We start from the raw sequence: 19,829 nt of genomic DNA, 5'->3' as shown, positions 1-19,829 counted from the left end.
TCTTCTGACTGCAAGATCCTAGTGCTGATTTTCTTATTTGTCTTTATTCTCCCCTAGGAGGTGGTAATAGTATGGGTGGGATTTCTTTTAAGAGTCCAAAGTAGATATGGAGAGTCAAGGGTTCTCAAGAAATTGATCCATTGTGGTTGTAGATTGTGGGAATGATCCGTAGGCCTTATGGCTTGTAGGGTACCCTGTTCACTGTGTTCTTTTTATTTTTTTCATTAAATCATAGCTGTATACATTAACGCAGTCATGGGGTACAGTGTGCTGGTTATATATACAATCTGAAATATTTTCACCAAACTGGTTAACATAGACTTCATGGCATTGTCTTAGTTACTGTTCTATGTTAAGACATTTATATTCTACATTTAGAAAGATTCACATGTACTCTTGTAAGATGCATCATAGGTGTGATCCCACCAATCACCCTCCCTCCACCCATCCTTTTCCCTCTCCTCCCCTCCCTCTCCCCTTTCCCCATATTCTTGGGCTATAATTGGATTATAGCTTTCATATGAAAGCTGTAAATTAGTTTCATAGTAGGGCAGAGTACACTGGATACTTTTTCTTCCATTCTTGAGATACTTTCCTAAGAAGAATATGTTCCAGCTCCATCCATGTAAACACGAAGGAGGTAAAGTCCCATCTTTCTTTAAGGCTGCATAATATTCAATGGGGTATATATAACACAATTTATTGATCCATTCGTGAGTTGATGGGCACTTGGGCTTCTTCCATGACCTAGCAATTATGAATTGGGCTGCAATAAACATTCTGGTACAAATATCTTTGTTGTAGTGTGATTTTTGGTCTTCTGGATATATACCTAGTAGAGGAATTGTAGGATCGAATGGCAGGTCTATTTTTAGTTCTCAAAACATCTTTCCAAAGGAATGTATTAGTTTGCATTCCCACCAGCAGTGTAGAAGTATTCCCTTTTCTCCACATCCATGCCAGCATCTCTGGTTTTGGGAGTTTGTGATGTGGGCTGATCTTACTGGAGTTAGATGTTATCTCAAAGTAGTTTTGATTTGCATTTCTCGGATGATTAAGGATGATATTCTGATTTCTCTTCAAATCACATAAATCTTTCACCTTTCACTGTGTTCTTTTTTAAAAAATGCTAGGTGTGGTCAGAGGACTACAGTGGCTTTGCCTTCGAAACACCATCCAGCTGGTATGACTCAGGGGCAAGGTACTGCCAGCTTTGTAGGGTTGATCAAAACCCTGATGAGAAAGTGCCTTTAGTCACATTCCCTAGAAACTGGCTCTGGAGTGGAGATTCCATGGCCGTGATTTGATGAGACACTGCTGTTAGGATAGGTTAGGGAAAATCTAGGCAAAGATGTGGCTTCAATAGTTTTAGCCTCTCCCTGGTTCCATGGTGGCTCCAAAGTGCAAAGGGGCTAGACCACCAATATCAATAGCCCTGCATTAGATGGTTATTGTTCACAGCTCCCATTACCACCATGAGCTGCAGGCATAAAATCCCAGATGCAGCTAGTCTGTCGGCCAAGGACAGGCTTCTAAGAAGGATGCAGGTGTGAGCTGTTAACAGCCAACACCAGTAGCAGCTGGGTGATACATGCACTTGCTGGTGAAGGAGACCTTGTGGGGAGCACCACAGAACTTGCCACAGCCAGGCTGGCGAGAGCCAAGCAAGGAGGAGGACAGGAAGTAAGTGAGAGTGGGCTGTACTGGATGGTTGAGTTCCTGTGGATGGCTCAGCATATGTGGGGAAATGTTCAGATGGATCTCCCAATCAGGCCTATCTAATTAATGGTTCTAGAATTCAGGGTGATGTTACATGTGGAGGGAGGAAGGAGAAAGTGCCTAGGAAGGGACATGAGGGAACCCCCAGGGCTGTCTGGATCCTGGTTGCCCAGTTCTGTATGCTTCGAGAAAATCCATTAAGGAGCATTCTTATGATTACTTCACATTTCAGGTGATATCTGCACAGGGTTCTGGGGGACTGCTGCAAGATATTGACAGTTCATGGTGAGAGGGTGCCTCCACCCCCTGCTTCTTGAGCATTTCTTAATCTTTTTTCTCTCCCTCTTTCTTCCACCTCCATAACAAACCTTTTCACTGCCTTTCTGGCCTCTAGTGTCTGAACCAAGGTAGTTCCTAGTCTCTGAAAGCTTTAGCAAGTCTTCCTAACCTCTTGGACTGGCACCTTAGCACCTGGTGGTCCCTTACAGCACTGACCACAATTTGAAGGTTAAAGCTATGCATGTGTGCTGGCTTATTTCACAGGTGTCTCTGTTTCCATTGGCCCATCACTGATCCCTAACACCTAGAAGAGGATCTGTCACATACTAGGTAGTCCACGGATTTGTTGAACAAACTATGGCACTTAGATATGGACTTAAGTTACTTGGGCAGGAAATGAGTTGTCACACTTGGTGCTGGAAGAAAATGGGGGCGAGTCAGCATGTTAGGTGAGGAGCACTGGGTGTGTCTCCATGAGGGGAGGTGGCAAGCACCTGAATCCGTCCTCACACACTGCTCTCTGAATTTCTCTTGCCCTAGGAGAGGTCAGCAGAGGCTTTGGACAGACACTTTTGCTGAGATGGGTAGCCTTACCTTTTTGGTAGCCTAGGATGGCTGTTCCAACCATCTCTGGACCTGAGTTCAGTTAATAATTAATAAAGCCCAAGATCTCTCCTTGGGGAGGAGCTTTGAGTCCCTGGATTCTCAGCCAGAAGCCATTCTGTTCCCCAGGACATTTGGTAATTCTGGGCACAGACAGTCTTGGTTTTTGCAACTGGGGGGAACCTAGTTGGGAGAGTCCAGGGATGCTGCTGGTGCACAGGAGAGGAATAACTGGCCCCAAATTCCAGGAGTGCCCCAGTCAGGAAACCCTGTTGTCAGCCAGCCCAGAACTTTCCAGCAGGTTCTGCCTCTAGCCTGTGAAGCAGCTGTGCCCCAGAGACCCTTTGGTTCTGAAAGGACCATAGAGTCAGTATCCTATCCCTTCCCAGTCTCAACAAACCCAGCCTTCCCACTCAGCCATGTGCACCTCACATATGCACACACACCCCCAGCTGGAGCTGCCCTGGGAAGGGGAGGCACCTACAAAGGGCTTTTGGGTGTGTTTTCCCTAGAGCTCTGTGGAACCCCGTTAGAGACCTATCTTCTAGGGTGGGGGCCAGGCCTGGGGAACTGTGGGTCCCTTTCCTCTTGTTCTCTTCATCTCCATCTTCCTCTCCAATCCTGCTCCTCCCACCCCACGTTCCAGCATCACCCCCAACCCCCCAGAGATTAATGTGATAATTGCCATGTGTGCTGTTTACGCAGGGAGTGGGTGAGCTCACACTCCCAATCGGGCAGGTTCCCAGAGGAACACATTCCGCGATGTCAGGGCTTGTACCTGCTGAGCACTCCTGTGCAGGTGGGCTGCCACCCCCGAGCTGCTTTCTCTGTCATCAGAGAGAGACTTGTCGGGTGCATGTGCGCGTGTGTGTGTCACTCAGGGGATTGGCCTGTCACTCAGGGCATTGGCAGGTGAGCCAGATGGGGAGCAGCCAATGTGCCAGGCTAGGGAAATGGCTGGGCGGGTGGGGGTGATGGGAGAGGTGCATCCATGCCTTAAGTAGAGGACGTTGACCCTGAGAGAAGCGCTGTCTGTACGGGGGTGGGTGTTCCATGCTAGGTGTGGAATGAAGAGGCTGACACTCTCTCTCTTTGGGTGGCATTCTTTGCTGGGAGGGGACTGAGGTCACCCTTAGCTGCTCTTCAATAGAGGTCTGGCTGTGAAGTTTTCACTGGGAGTCTCTCCTGGGGCCAGAATCCAGCAGAGTGCATTGGCCCACTATCTTGCTCAGGGCACTTAGCATGGTTGTCCCATGTTCCTAAAGGAAGAGTCACTTGGGAAGATAAAATGCAATGATCCTACACAAAAGCAGCTTGTGAGAATTGCGACTGTCATAGAAGCAGAGGGAGTGCCCTCCCTCTCACACAGGCAACTCCCCCTTTCCTCCTCCCGCTGTGAGACAGATACACTTGCAGCCCATGAGAGAGGGCACAGCCACAGCTCAGCGGCTGACCTGGCAACTTCTTCCCAAAGTTGCTCCTTTTTTAATCTCAAAGGACACTTTGGTGGTTGCCACTCCTACATTGGATGGTTTTAAGGTTTTACTAATGATGAATCAGAAGAACACTGAAGCGCTAATCGGCATCAGCAAGAACCAAACTAATTTGGAGGAAAGAAGCATGAAGTCCTTTGCTTGCCCACTTCCTGCTGAGGGAGGTGCCATCGTCCTGCTAGATGTGTCACTTGTCAAGCATGTGAGGGGCGGGGGATATCACCCAGCCAGACAGAGTGAAACTGGAGGGAGAGGGGCAAGGTGTAGAGAGGGTATAGCAAGTCTATTAAAAGGTTTGTGAATAATCTAGGGGGCTGTCAAGCTGTGTTCTCCAAAAGGAAGAACCTTTTCAACTATCCTTTAATAACTATTGAGCTAACCCTTAATAGGCCCAGGGCACAATGTCTTCCCAGCAATTCTTTTTCTCCTCCCTCCTGTTCTTGCCCCTCCTCACTGGCCTTTCAGGCAATTCAGAGAAAGCACCACAGATTGAGCGCAAGCTGAGTAAATTGCATTGGTATATTTTGAGCCAGAGAATCATCACGTTAAAGTTATGGCCATGTATTGTTTAGTTGAGCATCTATGTGTTCCAGACTCTTTGTGAGGTGCCAGATAGAGAATGACCGGAGAGTTAAGGTTTCTGCCTTAATATGAGTTAAACCAAAACGTTCTCACAAAACACTGTGAAAAAAATAAAAAAATACTGTTCATCATTAGTGTTTTATAAGAGAATTGGGAAACATGTTCAAGACCAATGAAGGGAGTGCAGTCATCCCTACATTTCACAGGCTGTATTCTTTGATGTGCTTTTTTTTTTTTTTGATAGAGTTTCACTCTGTTGCCCTGGATAGAGTGCCATGACATCATCATAGCTCACAGCAACCTCAAATTCTTGGGCTCAGGCAGTCCTGCCTTAGCCTCCTCAGGAGCTGGGACTACAGGTGCCTGCCACAACACCTGGTTAGTTTTTCTATTTTTAGTAGAGACAGAGATGGGGTCTCCCTCTTGCTCAGGCTGGTCTCAAACTCCTGAGCTCAAGCAGGCCACCTGCCTTGCTCTCCCAGAATGCTAGGATTACAGGCATGAGCCGCCTTGACCAGCCCTTTGATGAGTTAGCAGAGTTTTTTCCTTTTGTTTGTAAAAGAGGATTCTATAATCAAGGAAGTTTTTGAAATACTGGAATAAACATAGTAAATAATGTTCCTTTTTGGTGTAGTGCTTCTCACAGGCTAAGAAGGAAATATAATTGGCTGTAAATTTCCCAAGTTTCTTTGGTTACAGAAGCCCATTTTCCAAAAAGCACATTAACATCTCACAGATCACCAGCAATGCGAGGAACACGATTTTGGGCATACGCTTCCCTCTGCAGCATCCCTCACAAATAGTCACCCAAGTGGAGTTGCTCTGAGCCATCTTCAACTATAGCTCAGTTGTTTCTGAGACCAAAAATACTGTTAACAGGCACAATTTCATCACTGCCATTGCTGATACTGACTAATGTTTTTTGGCAACAGAGCCCCAATCTGGGTGCTGGGTGTAAACTGAGCTCTTGCTGCCAGGACACATGAGGAGCCAGCCCTGGCCAAGCCACGCAGTGAACAAACTCTGTTATCTGGAACCCCACTGATGAACCACTGGAATACACAAGTCTTTCAGAATGTGTGATTTAGAATCATGAATAAACACAGACCTAGCAGTAAGAAGATCATTTGATTCGTCCTTACGAATCAAATTACGGCAGGCCTAAGTCTTAACTTTCTCAGAAAAATGACTTTTTTTGTTCATTAAAACGCTCCATAGCCTTTTGACATCCAGTTCTTTGGCTTCTTTCTCCTAATAATCAGGAACAGTTTTCTCTGAGGTCTGGCCCACAATCATCTCTGTTTGCATGGAACTGACCAGAGCTGATCAGACTGAAGATGTAGATTTCATATGCTGAAATTGGCAGGTGCCTGCCTTTGTCCCATCCACTTCGAAAGTGGTTTTTTGTTATTGTTTATTTTTAACTTTTTACTCCACTTCAGATACAATCATGTCTCTCTGAACAGAGGAGGGACAAGACAGAAGACAGAAGTTTGGTAAAAGGAGACAGTCTTGAAAGCAATTTTTAATAAATGTATCTGTTACCCTATGCGGTGATGGCCGCCATGTTCAATGGAAGGCTACATTCTGACATACTTGAATGGGAAGCAGAGAGAAAACGAGAGAAAGTGGGAGGGAAAAAAGAATGTCAGAGAAGTCCACAGGAAGCATAAAGACTAAAATAAATCAAAATCAAAAGTTAGGTTTTCTAAGTTCGGTAGTGAACGAGAGAAAAAGGCAAATTGCAGTGATGAGAAGCACTCTGCCATAGAAATTCTAAATTCTTGATTTTACTAATGGAGCATGTGTGTTTTAAGCATAGCATTTGACTTTTCTGCCCTTGTTTCCTTCAACGAATTTGGGATAAAATACCTCCTTTGAGTTTCAAATGGGCATTAGAATTAGATAAAATATCTACTGTGAGTTTCAAATGGGTATTAAATAAAATATCTACTGTGACTTTAAAATGGGCATTAGTGTGTGAAGTGGTATAGAGAGAGGATTTGGAAGCCTTACATTTGTGAAGTGCAGTTCAGGGCAACTATTCAGAAAGACCTGGGGGGCAATGGTAGAGAGGAAGAGTCCAGGTGAAGCTTGAGAACTCTTAGCTAAAAGGCACAAGTGTTAAGAAGGATTTCTTAAAATGCCCCCAAGCTCTATTTCAAGGTCCTAGAAAACATCCTGCCAAGAGTTGTTTGTTTTGTCTAAGGTGCATGTTATAATCCTTCTCAATCCCTGATTTTTCAAGGAACTTGCATCCAACTTGTGGTATAAGAATCCAGCATATGGATTTCTATGTATTCTTTGGTTCAGTGTGTGTTAGCATTACAGACAGAGCAAGTAATCACTATTTAGTTCTAGATTTACTTCTTGTTTTGTCCATAGCCTCACTGGGGCCAAGCCTGGGCCAGCTCTGTAGAATTGCACCATGATGGATGAAGAAAGCCAGAGCCCAGACCAAGGTCTGTAAAGTATGTGGAGGACCTTCATTTAGAGAGACGGAGCTGAACACAGCCTGCCTTTGTCTTTTTTGAAAATTTGTCTGATTTAGAGTACAAAGGCTTAGAACTCACATCACCAAATGCTGCAAAACCGGTGACTGTTTTTATGACCTCAGAAAAGTATTTGGCTTTTCTGTGTTCAGTTGTCTCATTTGTTAAGTAAGGGTGTTAGGATGTTCCAACTCAGTATATTATGGTGAAGCTGATGCAGTGTCCATCACTAGGAACAGGGGAGATTATGAGTCAACCCACAATAATACCAAATCAGGAGTGGGGCGAGGCAGTGCTCAGCTGTGCTGCACTGGGCTGGATATATTATCCTGTGTGTAAAGATCTGGGAACTGCCTTGCTTCTGGCAGATGGCTTTAAGTATTAAGGGACTGTTTTTCTTTCTTTCAGACCAATGATGCCTTAGGAGCCACCTGGAATTGGCTGTACTTCATCCCCCTCATCATCATTGGATCCTTTTTTGTTCTCAACCTAGTCCTGGGAGTGCTTTCCGGGTAAGCCAGATGTTTCACTCTCTCTCAACTTCTTTGCTGACTGCTAACTGTAAGCTAATGCCTCCTGACTCATGGCAGATTCATTCATTTAGCCTTCATTTAGAAGACATTTACTGAGCAGCCCCTATGTGCCAAATGCTGTTTGAGACGCTAGGAATGCAGTAGTGAACCGTCATTCTAATCATCTTTATTATTCTTAGGAATTAAAAAAATCATTGTGTCAGCACAACACTGAACACCATATTAAGCAAGAGTTCACTTACCCATCCATCCTTTCCTTCAGTATCTCAACAATCTCAGGCCTTCTGTGTCAAACATTGTGCTCTTTGGTAGGGATACAGAATCGAACAATATACAGGCTTTCCCTCAAATGATTCTTATTCTGTAGAATATTGGACACCAAATCTTATAGTTATGGCCTGAATTAGCTCACGCCCATCTACAGGCATTCAGTGTCCAATACCATGGTGAGCATTGTGATGAGCATACAAAGTTATGGTTCTTCCCTTTAAGAAACATGTTTTGTGGAAAGACAACAAAAACACTTGAAACAGGAAACAGGAGGGTTGTTATTTTTTCATAATTTTGTTTGGGAGAAAGGACAATCTATGTAGCCTGAAGTTATCAGAGATGGTTTCATGAAGGATTAGGATTTTGCTCAGGATCTAAGATATGTAATAGAATAACATATGAGAGTGAACATTTCAGGAAGAGAAACATGACACCATAAGCAAAGATGAAGAAATGGGACTTGTTATGGAGTGTGAAGAGATTATAAGGTAGCATTTCAGGATGGCTAAGATAGAGATGTATTTTTACATTTTTCTATGCAAAACCAAACTTAATTTCTTGTCAGAGTAGCCTAAGTTCTTCAAATGAAAATTTGTAAGGTGGTGTTTCTGCTTTAAAGTGGCAAATTGAACCCAGTTGGTCATTTCTTGAAACTTTGCTAACAAGGGAAATAGATTTTAAGAAGGGCACAGGTCAGAGAGGACAAGAGGGATGATAATGGATGAGACATGCCAGCCAAATTTTTAACGATAGAAAAGGGTGACTGATGTAGGAAGAGGTGAGATTTAATTGCCTGCAATGGAGAATGCCAGTAGAAAGCAAACTGATTGCCCTACAAAGCCCTAGGAAGTATCAGGAATTGAGAGTTGGAATAGATGTGTTGGGGCTGAGCCTGTGGCTCAAAGGAGTAGGGCGCTGGCCCCATATGCCTGGGGTAGCAGGTTCAAACCCAGCCCCAGCCAAAAAAAAAAAAAAAAAACTGGAATAGATGTGTTGCTGAATCCAAAATTAAAAAACAAAAAACACAAAAATACCCCAAACCCAAGAGGGAGGATTGTTTCAAAGTCCTTATAAAGAATATCAGATGCCCTCTCCTTACCTCTGATTGCAACCGCCCAGGCAATGATGCCAGGCATCTGCTCCACTTAACCCCCACCCCAGCAAAAGTTAGGAAAAATTAGAGAAATTTGAAATGGTACTTCTGTGGTTTATCTTACAAGGGTATAAGTGAACCTTTCTTAGAGTAGAATATGAACGTTTTGGCACAATAACTAGGTAAATGACATGAAGGCTATGTTAACCAGTTTGATGAAATGTTTCCAATTGTATGTGAAAACACCACACTGTACCCCAGAAGTGCATTAATGTACATAGTAACCATTCTATAAAATAATAATAATAAAAAAAAATAAATTAGCAAGAAATGGTAACAGATACAGGTGAACCTGAGGGTGGATTGATACATTGTGAAAACAGGAGGGTTGAATGAAAATACATAGCTGAATGTCCATATTCCAGTCCACTTCTAGTGCTTGACTCTCAGAAATATAGGGATCTTGTAGGGGCTTAGAGGACTGTGAGGACATAGTCCCTCTATGAGAAAAGACTTGTCTATACTGACATTTTGGGGAATACCAGAGAAACAAGTTTCTACTCCATCACCTTCAGTGAGGTACACTATATTAATTCTATGGCTGCCAAAACAAATTACCAAAAAATGGGTGTCTTAAACTGGGAAAAACTAATTTTCTCACAGTTCTAAAGGGTAAAGGTCCGAAATCTGCCAGGGCCATCTTCCCTCCGTGGGCTCTAGGGCAGAATGTATTTCCTTCCACTTCCAGCTCCTAGTGGCTCCAGACATTGCTTGTCTGACAGTCACATCACTCCATCTCTGCCTCTGTGGTCATAATGCGCCTTCTTCTGTGTAATTTCCCTCTGCTTTGCTCTTATAAAGACTTTTGTTGTTGGACTTTTGTTGTAGGAATTAGGACATGAATATATCTTTTTGGATGGGCTACTATCCAACCTGCCACACTCACCATTTTATGAGCTCCAACCATCCATACAGAGTTTCCAACAAGGGTTTGTTCTTTGCTCTTAAATATGAATACACAGGTGGAGATCATCAGTGTTTGAGGAAAATGTCCAACACAAAAAGCAAAAAAACCAAATAACAATAGGAAAAAGGAACTTCTCTGAATATGAACAATGCAGGGAGCAGAAGACAACTTTAAAAAATTGTATTTGGGCTCAGCACCCATAGCTCAGTGGTTAAGGCACCAGCCAAATGCACAGGGGCTGGTGGGTTTGAACCCTGCCAGAGCCTGCAAAACAACAATGACAACAATAACAAAAAAATAGCTGGATGTTGTGGCCAGCACCTATAGTCCTAGCTACTGGGAGGCTGAGATAAGAGAATCACTTAGGCCTAGGAGTTTGAGGTTGCTGTGAGCTGTAATATCATAACACTCTACCAAGGGTGGTATAGTGAGACTCTGGTCTCCAAAAAACAAAAAAAAAGTTGTATTTTGTATCAGCATAGATGGAAAAGAAATGGTTTCAGGTACAGAATGATGAGTTACTATAAAAGTGTAGAAGATAAGAAGAGCTCGGAAATTAATATAAAATGTGAGTAAAGTAAATTTACATTAATGAAAAATGAAACTTAAAAATGTACTAAAAATAAAAAGTTAGTAAATGGTTAAAATATAAAGTTGAAGAAATCACCTAGAAAGTAGAACCAAAAAGAAAACACAAAAGTGTTGGTCCAACATCGAACTATAAAGGAAGTTCCATAAAGAATATAATAAAATGGAAAGAAAGAAATTAACAAAGAAAAATATAAGAAATGTTCCCCAAACCAAAAGATTAATGTTGTCAGATTAAAATATCTGTTGGGACCTGTGCAAGGATATTCTTTCCAGGATTGTTTCCTGAAAAGTGGGGGAGTTGGAGGTAACCTGAGTACCTATACCTGGGAAATGAGATGGGTAAAATGTTGGATACATGCTATGACATACAATGTCACATGCAGCAACAAACACCATGTATACATGGAGCATAGAATAGCTTAAGAACATAGAGTCTAGTGTAAACAAGAGGGAAACAATGTGATATAATATTACTCACATAAAAATACAAGTATATAGACTTGGTGCCTGTGGCTCAGCGGCTAGGGCACCAGCCATATACACCAGGGTTGGGGGGTTCGAACCTGGCCCAGGCCTGTCAAACAACAATGACAACTACAACAACAGCAACAAAAATAACCAGGTATTGTGGCAGATGCCTATAGTCCCAGCTACTAGGGAAGGTCAGGCAAGAGAATCGCTTAAACACAAGAGTTTAAGGTTGCTGTGAACTGTAATGCCATGGCACTCCACTGAGGGCGACATAGTAAGACTCAGTCTCAAAGAAAAAAAAAGAACCCCCCCAAAAACATGTATACAAAGCATACACAGTTTGTAAAAATGCATTCAAATAAAAGGTACACATTGAACATAGCGTAATGATTGTATAGCAGGGAAATAGAATGTGGATATAGAGATAAAAAGGAACAAATGAGTTTAATTCGTTAATAATAAAAATACACCCACTGAGCACTTAGAATATCTAATGAACAGAGACTACACAAAAGCAAATCATCATGAAATTTCAGAACATCAAAGTAAAGACTCTTCTGAAACTGTCCAGCAATTGGAAAGGGGATAGAGTTTACCTACAAAGAATCAGGATAAAACTGGGCTTTTCAATGGCAACATTGAAAAACAGTAACCAACAGAGAAGTTCCTAAAACTTTTGGCAGGAAAATGATTTCCAAGATAGAATTTTATACCTAGCCCAAATACCAATTATTTTGAGAGTAGAATAGAAATATTTCCAGATACCCTTTCTGAAAAAAGTTACTGGAAATTGTGAATTATCAAAACTATGGAAATAATTGAAGAAAGAAAAAACCATGATAGTCATGGAAACCAGGGATTCGGTGGAGGAAACAAGCAAGGGGGGTTGGTTCCCAGGATGATAAAGGGAAGTCTAAGATGATAGCTCTTAGAGGCCTGGCAAGCATCTAGCTCAGATCCAAATAGGACAACAGAGGGCTCTACAAACATAATCTGCAAGAAAAAAATCAAACTAATATATTCCCTGATGTGTATTGTTTTATTCAGAAGAGTTATATATAGCCAGGTGCTACATTACAATATTTCAGTCAACAACTTACCAAAATACCAAATATATAAGAGTAATATTATACTGGAGCTGAAAAATTCCTATACCATCATGACATTATAGTACAATGTGCACATTTGTAGTGATGTTGAAATAAACAAACTCACATTACCTGTCATATAAAAGTATAGCACATACAGTGCTTAATGATGGTAGATAATTATGTTACTAGTTTATGTATTTGCCATACATTTTTTATTTCGAAATGTATTCCTACTTGTTAAAAAAAAAAAAAAAAGGTTTACTGTAAAAAAGCCATAGGCAGATCCTTCAGGAGGCGCTCCAATAGAAGGCATTGTTAGCGTAGGAGATGACACATCCATGCATGTTATTACTCCTGAAAACTGTCCTATTGTTCCAATAGGACAAGATGTGGAGAGAGAAGACAGTGATATTGATAATCCCAGCTTATGTAACCCTAGGCTAATGTGTATGTGTTGGTTTTAACAAAAAACTTTAAAGAGTAAAAAAAATAAAATTAGGGGAAAAAGCTGACAAAATAAGGATATGAAGAAAGAAAATATTTTTGTATCTTGGTACAGTTTGTTTTTGTTTTTTTTTAAGATGGGGTCCTGATTATGTTGCTCAGGCTGGTCTAAACCATCTGGGCTCCAGCAATTCTCCCATATCAGCCTCCTGGGTAGTTAGGATCCCAGGCACCAACCGCTGTGCCTGGCCCCAGGGTATTTTTTAAGCCAAGTGTTCTTATAGGAGAATCCATCAGTTAAAACAAACTTTAAAAGTTTATAAAGTAAAATAGTTACAGTAAGCTAGGGTTAATTTACTGTTGGAGAAAGAAAAATATTTTTAATAAATTTAGTATAGCTGAAGTGTGCAGGGTTTATAAAGTCGACAGGCATGTGCTGTAATGCCCTAGGCATTCAATACTCACCACTGGCTTACTGACCCCCTACCCCCAGGGTAGCGTCTAGTCTTGCCAGCTCCATTCATGGTAAGTGTTCTATACAGATATACCATTTTAATCTATTGTACCGTATTTTTACCGTAGCTTTCTATCTTTAGATATGTTTAGATGTGCAAATACTTACCTTGAGTTACTGTTGTGTGCAGTATTCAGTATAGTAACATGTTGTCCTGTTTTGTAGACCAGGAATAATAGGCTGTATACCATGTAGTCTAGGTGTATAGAAGGTAATACCATTTAGGTTTGTGTATTTACATTCTGTGATGTTCACACAATGATGGAGTAGCCTAATATCACGTTTCTTAGAAAATATCCCTGCCATTAAGCCATGCATAAATGTATGAATATGTAATATGTGTCTTTATACACATACCAACCTAAGTGTTTAATTCCATGAAAAAAAGTGTCCCCACTAAGGAAACCTAAGCACAGTAACGCCTCTGTGCAGCTCAGCTGTCAACCACATTTACATTTTTGATGCTGAACTCTTGAGACAGAACCCTGGTGGTGCTAAAATTGCCTTGAGAGGATGGGGGAGGTTGAGTATGGGAAGAGGGAGGGGATATCAGAGACTAAAATCTTAGGTTCCACAGTTAGGAAGTCTTTAAGCAGTATCTAAAATTGAAAGATAAAGAAATTGCAGTGTTTTAAGTATAATATTTAGAAATGTGGAAGTGAAAAGCAGAAGAAACAGGTGAAGAGTTGAAAGTGGTTGCCTCTGGGGACTGACATTCAGGGATTGAGAGAGGTGAGGCAGAGGGCTGCTCTTTTTTCATTGTAATTCTTTCAAAATTATTTGACTTTTTAAACTCTATGTGCATTACTTTGAGAAAGTGGAAATTAAATTTTAAAGTGAAAATATTACACACACCAAAAAATGTGTAGGATGAAAGGCATATATAAGAATATTCATCTAGCATCCGTGGGGGAAGGATTGGCAATGGGAGAGACCAGATTCAGGAGGATTAAGGAGGAAACAACTGCTCTGGTCCAACCATGTGGTACTAAGAGCCTGCAGTAATTTGTGAAATGGTTATGAGGGGGAAACCAAAGACATTGCAAAGGAGTAAGAACGTTCATAGTGTACGTCCAGTGGAGAGCATAAAGACGGAAAGGATTTCTTACGTGTTTACTCATTCAGTGAATGATTGTGGACATTTTTTGTTTATGCCCGAACACTGCTCCAGGTGACTCTCACATAGCCTGAGAGTCCCTCAGTGACTCTGTCCTCAGGAGAGACCTGACCACAGACTTCCTTCATGTATTTCTACTGAGGGGATAATCCCTAGTTGTGTACTCTTATCTTTAACAAGACTAACTACAAAATGTTCGTTTATCCTTACTAATTTCCTACGTGTGTTCATATGTTAGTTTGGAAAATTTGAGATAGATTCTTACTATTTGGGGAAAGAGCAAAGTAGATGCTGTGCTCACACAAGTCCCTGGTGTCCTGGGCGAGTCTCCAGTACGAGTTTAGGTTGTGTCTCAACAGAGATGGAGGTGGGACACTCCACTGCCGGACACTGCCCTACCGGACGATGCCTTGTGTCTAGCCATGTGGACTCTCTCTGGTTTGGAATCACATCTTTTCGTTCTCTTACATCCTCTTCTGGATGGGTCAGCGTGGTGCAGAGGAAGAAGCATGAGCTTTAGCCATAGGTGAGAAGCCCGATCCTTTAAGGACACTTACTAGCCCTGTGTGTTTAGCAAGTTCCTCTGTGAATGGAATGGCAGTTTCATTCTCATAAAGCCTAGCCAGGACCTGGCATGGAGTAGCCCTTAGCTCTTACCAGCTGCCTATATCCTGTGACAAAATTGACATGCATTTCACAGCCTGTGAGGTGCAGGTGGCTATTATCTGCCCAACAGCCTGTGGCTGTTTGGCTTGAGCCAGCTGTGGGGCCATGGGCTCCTCTCCTACTAGAAGATGGCCTTAGGTTAGGAGATGTCATGGATCCGGGACAGCAGATGCCTCTTTAGCACTCCTAGAAGTCTAGGAAGTGACAATAGCAGCTGGGAACAGCTGGTATGAATAAATTCTGACATTTAGAGGACTGTTAACAATAGGGGCCTTACAGACTGGGATGGAAATATTTCTGTCCCAGTTTCTTTTTCGCATTCTGATGCTTAACACATTTGGGAGGGGTTTCCTGGTGCCTGCAGAGGGTTCAGCAGCAGCTGGTCTTGTGTACAGACCGTGCGTTCGCTCTTCTGCTTGGTTGGCTCTCACATGCCTCCGGGGAGGGTGTGGGTTTTCTCCATGGAGTGGGGGTTTAGTTGGGATCGTACTCACAAGTTGCCTCCGGTAGCTCTGAAAGTTTTATCTCCAGGGAATAGGTTTCCCGTGATCTGAAAGCAATTTGAATGTTAGATACCAAGGCCTTCCTAGAGCACAGAGAGACAGCAGTGGAAGAGGGGACACACATGGCCCCTGTGTTCAGCACGTGGGGAAGACAGCCCAAGTGAAAGGGTCTGGGCAGCATTCATTGGTGCTCAGAGACCATCGGATGCCAAGTGTAGAAGCGACTGAGGCACCATCCCAAGGGCACGGGCATTGGTGGGAGGAAGGCTACAGGCATGTTTTTCAGCTTCCTATTTAAAGAGGAAGTATGGGTAGAAGTATTGTAGCATTTTTACTTGTCTCAGAGGAAATGAGATTTGATGAAAACCATTAGCTTAGACTTGAAGAGAAGCAGAGCTTCCTGTCTCCATGGAAACAACCAGGGCTGCAGGAGCACATCCTGAGCATCATCAGGGGCTATGGGGCCAAAGACTCAGACAATCAGAAAATGTCCTTAAGTCATCCCACTGTCCCTTTCCACACCATTCCCAGGGCTTTTGGAGAGAGGGAGGGAGGGATGGAGGAGCACTTGAGCTGTCTCCAAACTGGGGCAGGAACAGTCAGGCCAGGGACTGCTTGCATACACACCCGGGAGCAATGTGAAGTCTTGCATATGGAAGGCATGCCATAGTTTTCAGTGCACCTTTGCTCCATTACTGTTTGTTCTTTGCAACAGCTCTGTGCCTTCAGTAGACAGTATCTTTATTTGCATATGAGAAGAGGGAGGTTTACAGATGCTAATCTCCAACTAGTTGCTGGTAGGTGTGGGCCAGAGGTTATAATTTCTCAACTTCTGTCTAGGTGCTTATTTTAATATACTAGGAAGCTTCCATTCAGGGATGCTGGCACCCAGGATGGCACAACTAGTGAAAAGTTGCCAAGGCTTAGCCTAGAATACCATCCTGACTGTATAGATGTATTAGTGTAAGTTTTAATCTGAACATGCACACACTGATCTTGACATAGACAATGTGACCTGGTACATACTAAGCAGAAGATGCAAAGACCCACTGTCACGGTCCTGTTGTGCTAAGGATTAATGGAAAATGGTAGAGAAGGAATTCTGCTGGTTGCACTTCTTTGGTGAGTGGAGTGGCTCCTTCAGCAAGCAGAAAGACTGTGTCTGTCTTGCTATCAACTCATTTGCCGGCTGCGTTTGGCGACTCAGTGCAATTCAGCAGATGTTATATTGAGTGTCTACTCTGCAAGAGAGAACTTGCTGGACTCTTAGCTATAAAGATGAATAAAATAAGGAAGACTGTAGACTAATGATGAAAATTTTCAAAATACACAAAATGGGGTCTAAGTTCCAATAATCTAGAATTCTAGTCCCCTCAAAAGCTATTAAGATTCATAGGTGGCTCACATAGTATAGGTAATGACTTTCTTAAAAGGCAATTTTGGGGATACAAAGGTGAGTAAGACGTAAATCATGGCCATAAGAAACAGACTGGCACATGTCCCTTTAGTGTCAAACCTTGCGTCTCCTGATGGACCTGCCTTTGCTTATTAGGAGGTAACCCCTGTGTGTTCTCCAGGGCTAAGAAAGAAATTATTCATGCCCAGCTTAGTGATCTGGGTGAGATCTCTGAGGGTTATCATGGGTATTAGATCGACATGTGTCTGATTCTCCCAAGGCAGGCTGACATTGAGGGTGGCTGGCTAAGATGGGTGTGTGGGTAAACTGCACAGTAATTCTGCTGGGATTCTGACTCTGGATTCAAACAGTAGAAATTTGCTATTGACCCAGGCAACAGTTACTAAGTATTTGCTGTGAGTCACCTGAGGCTGGGGGATACCAGATTAGGCAAGGACAGAGAACTGCTACCCGAAAGGGCCTGCCTAACAATGGCGTGGCATTTAAATTGGAAGGGGGCAAGAGTCAGATGAGGCAGACTGGAGAAGGTGACAACAGTAGGTGCTTTTGAAGAGTGAGCAATAGTTAGCTAGAGGAAGGAAGGAGGGTGGACATTCCAGCAGGGACAGTACGTTGGGAGTCAGGGAAGATAAAAGGCCAGGGTGCAGAGCTGGCAGAGCTGGAGGGGAGGGGCTGGGGCTAGAGGCATAGATAGGCCAAGGCTCATCTCAAAGGGCCTCCTGGGCTAAGCCGAGGTGTTTAAATCTGATCCCAGAAGCTCATGGGAGGCTCTGAAGCTGTATGTTAGGAGGATGACTCGATTGGCCCTGGAAATGCTCACCCCGGAGACAGTATACAAAGAAACAAGGCTGGAGGCAGGGAGGCGCCTGATCCCAGAGAGAATCAGTTCTGTGGGGTGGGGGAGAGGGCAGACCCAGGGAATGGTGGGGGGAGGGCGCTGCAGACCCTGGCTAGGACTGTGTGGGTTTGGCGGTGGAAATCAGAGACACGTCTCTTGAACCTCTTTTAGTTTTCTGAGCTGAGCTACCAGGTATTTAGGGGAAAATACAGGACAAAAAATAGGTTTAAGGGAAGGAGCTTCTTACACTATGGAGTATAAGAAAGGATAACGTACTCAGTGCCTTTGACTAGTCCACAGCAGTAGGATAGAGTTTATTGCAGGTTGATTTTTTTTAGTCTGTGATTTATTGAGACTGTACTTTGCACCCAGCATTATGCCAAGCCCCTGACACATGCTGTCTCCCTTAGTCCTCACAAGGACCCTGTGGGTATTAATTGCTTTCTCTTATAAATGGGGTAACTGTGTCTGGGAGGTTGGTAAACTGCCTAAGCAAATAAAGCTGGTAAACAGCAGGTTCAGGATTTGGACAGAGGTCTATGATAGAGGTTTTAACACCTCTGCCCTTACACAGATCCTCTGTGTAGTTTAAATGTGGTTTATGGAAGGAAATTTTCCTGCATGTAGTACAGCAGAACTTGGGGAACATGAAGAGGCCCCCAGTGATGACCAGAGGACGGACATAGAGCTTTATGCTTCTGCAGACAGAGATTTCCTATTATAATACCCAGTTTTAGTTATCAGCGAAGGATGTTCATAGTCTCCCCTTTAACTAGAAGGACACAATTCTGGGTGTGTTGTGTGACTGGGGTAAGGTGGGGTATGTCACGCACAAAGCTCATGAGACTTTGCTGAAAGAGTCTGCATTTCCCCAAGACACTGCTTTTAATATACAGTTATCCAAATTGTATCTTCAAGTGTGATCAGAATTCTTCGAGGAAGACAGGACTCTTAAGTGTAGTTTGCTCCTGCCCTCCGTCTACAACTGAGGAAACTCAAATAGAGAATGAAATGATCACTCAGGTCACACCCTGCTCTTCAGAGTCAGATCTTGGTCAGAACCTACATCCCCTGGCTCCCTGTGGGGGCTGCTTTTTCCTCTGTGCTATAGGGATATCCCTGCAGTAAAGTCCAGACTCTGTGGACAGGGTATCTGGGTCCGGATTCTGTTGCTGTCACTTGCCAGCTGTGTCATGTCAGATCAGTCACTTCACTTTTCTGTACCTTCAGTCACCCAACTGTGAATAAGGCTGTGAGTATCTATCTCCCATGTAGGATGACTAGGGAAAGGAAATCAGAGCATACATGGTAAGTGCATAGGATCTGGGAGATAGTACATTCTTACTAAATAGTAGCTAATAGTAGTAGATTTTTTCTCTTTAGAACCTGACTTACATCTCTATAGGTAGGGCTGGGAAAGCGCCATTCATCTTACCTGGTCAGCACTCCTGTTGAGTCAGTTAGCATGAACTCAGGTGTTTCCAGATGCCAAAGGTAAAGCTGACTGTCCACAGCATCTGACAAAGATGGATGTGCCCTTGTGCCCCAAGGGGCCATCAACTTTGACACTCCACTGTTTGCAGTTCATTGGAGTGCCCTGGCCTTGCTCCCCTCTGCTCATGTGGTCTGGAGTGAGCCTTCCTTGGTTTTCTGTGTTAAATTCCTGCACTTCTTTCAAAACTTGTTTCAACGTTGACTTCTATCATGAGATCTTTTCAGGTCCTTACATCACTGTGATTTTACAATTATGATTAAAGTCTTTCTCCCAAATTCGTGGCACTATGTCAGCGATTCTCAACCTGTGGGTCACGACCCCCTTGTCACAAGAAAATACATCCTGCATATCAGATATTTACATTGTGATTCATAACAGTAGCAAAATTACAGTTAGGAAGTAGCAACAAAAATAATTTTATGGTTGGGGGTCACCACAACATGAGGAACTGTATTAAAGGGTCACGGCATTAGGAAGGTTGAGAACCACTGCACTATGTACTCTTGTTTGTTATAGAATCCATTGCTCAGTAACATTGTGGAATTCTGTTAATATTAATACTAAAGGTAAGAGCTGACACTTATCGAAAGCTGTCATCTGCCCAAAGCTTTGCTAAATACCTTACATACATTAATTCAGTTAATCTTTCTA

General features: G+C 42.9%; 1 protein-coding gene across 1 annotated transcript in view; it reads left to right on the top strand.

The window, feature by feature from the left end:
* The window catches only part of LOC111723816 (voltage-dependent R-type calcium channel subunit alpha-1E-like), a 173,843-nt gene extending 165,446 nt beyond the window's left edge, over positions 1 to 8,397 (top strand). The window contains exon 7 of the mRNA XM_023510803.1: positions 7,577 to 8,397. Within this exon, the coding sequence (XP_023366571.1) occupies positions 7,577 to 7,684 (108 nt within the window). The 3' untranslated portion in view covers positions 7,685 to 8,397. The remainder of the gene's footprint in view (positions 1 to 7,576) is intronic.
* Positions 8,398 to 19,829: the final 11,432 nt, after the last annotated feature.

This window comes from Otolemur garnettii, unplaced genomic scaffold (genome assembly GCF_000181295.1).
Source record: "Otolemur garnettii isolate 467f Iridium unplaced genomic scaffold, OtoGar3 scaffold00016, whole genome shotgun sequence".
Taxonomy (NCBI): domain Eukaryota; kingdom Metazoa; phylum Chordata; class Mammalia; order Primates; family Galagidae; genus Otolemur; species Otolemur garnettii.
This window is presented reverse-complemented; position numbering and strand designations above follow the sequence as displayed.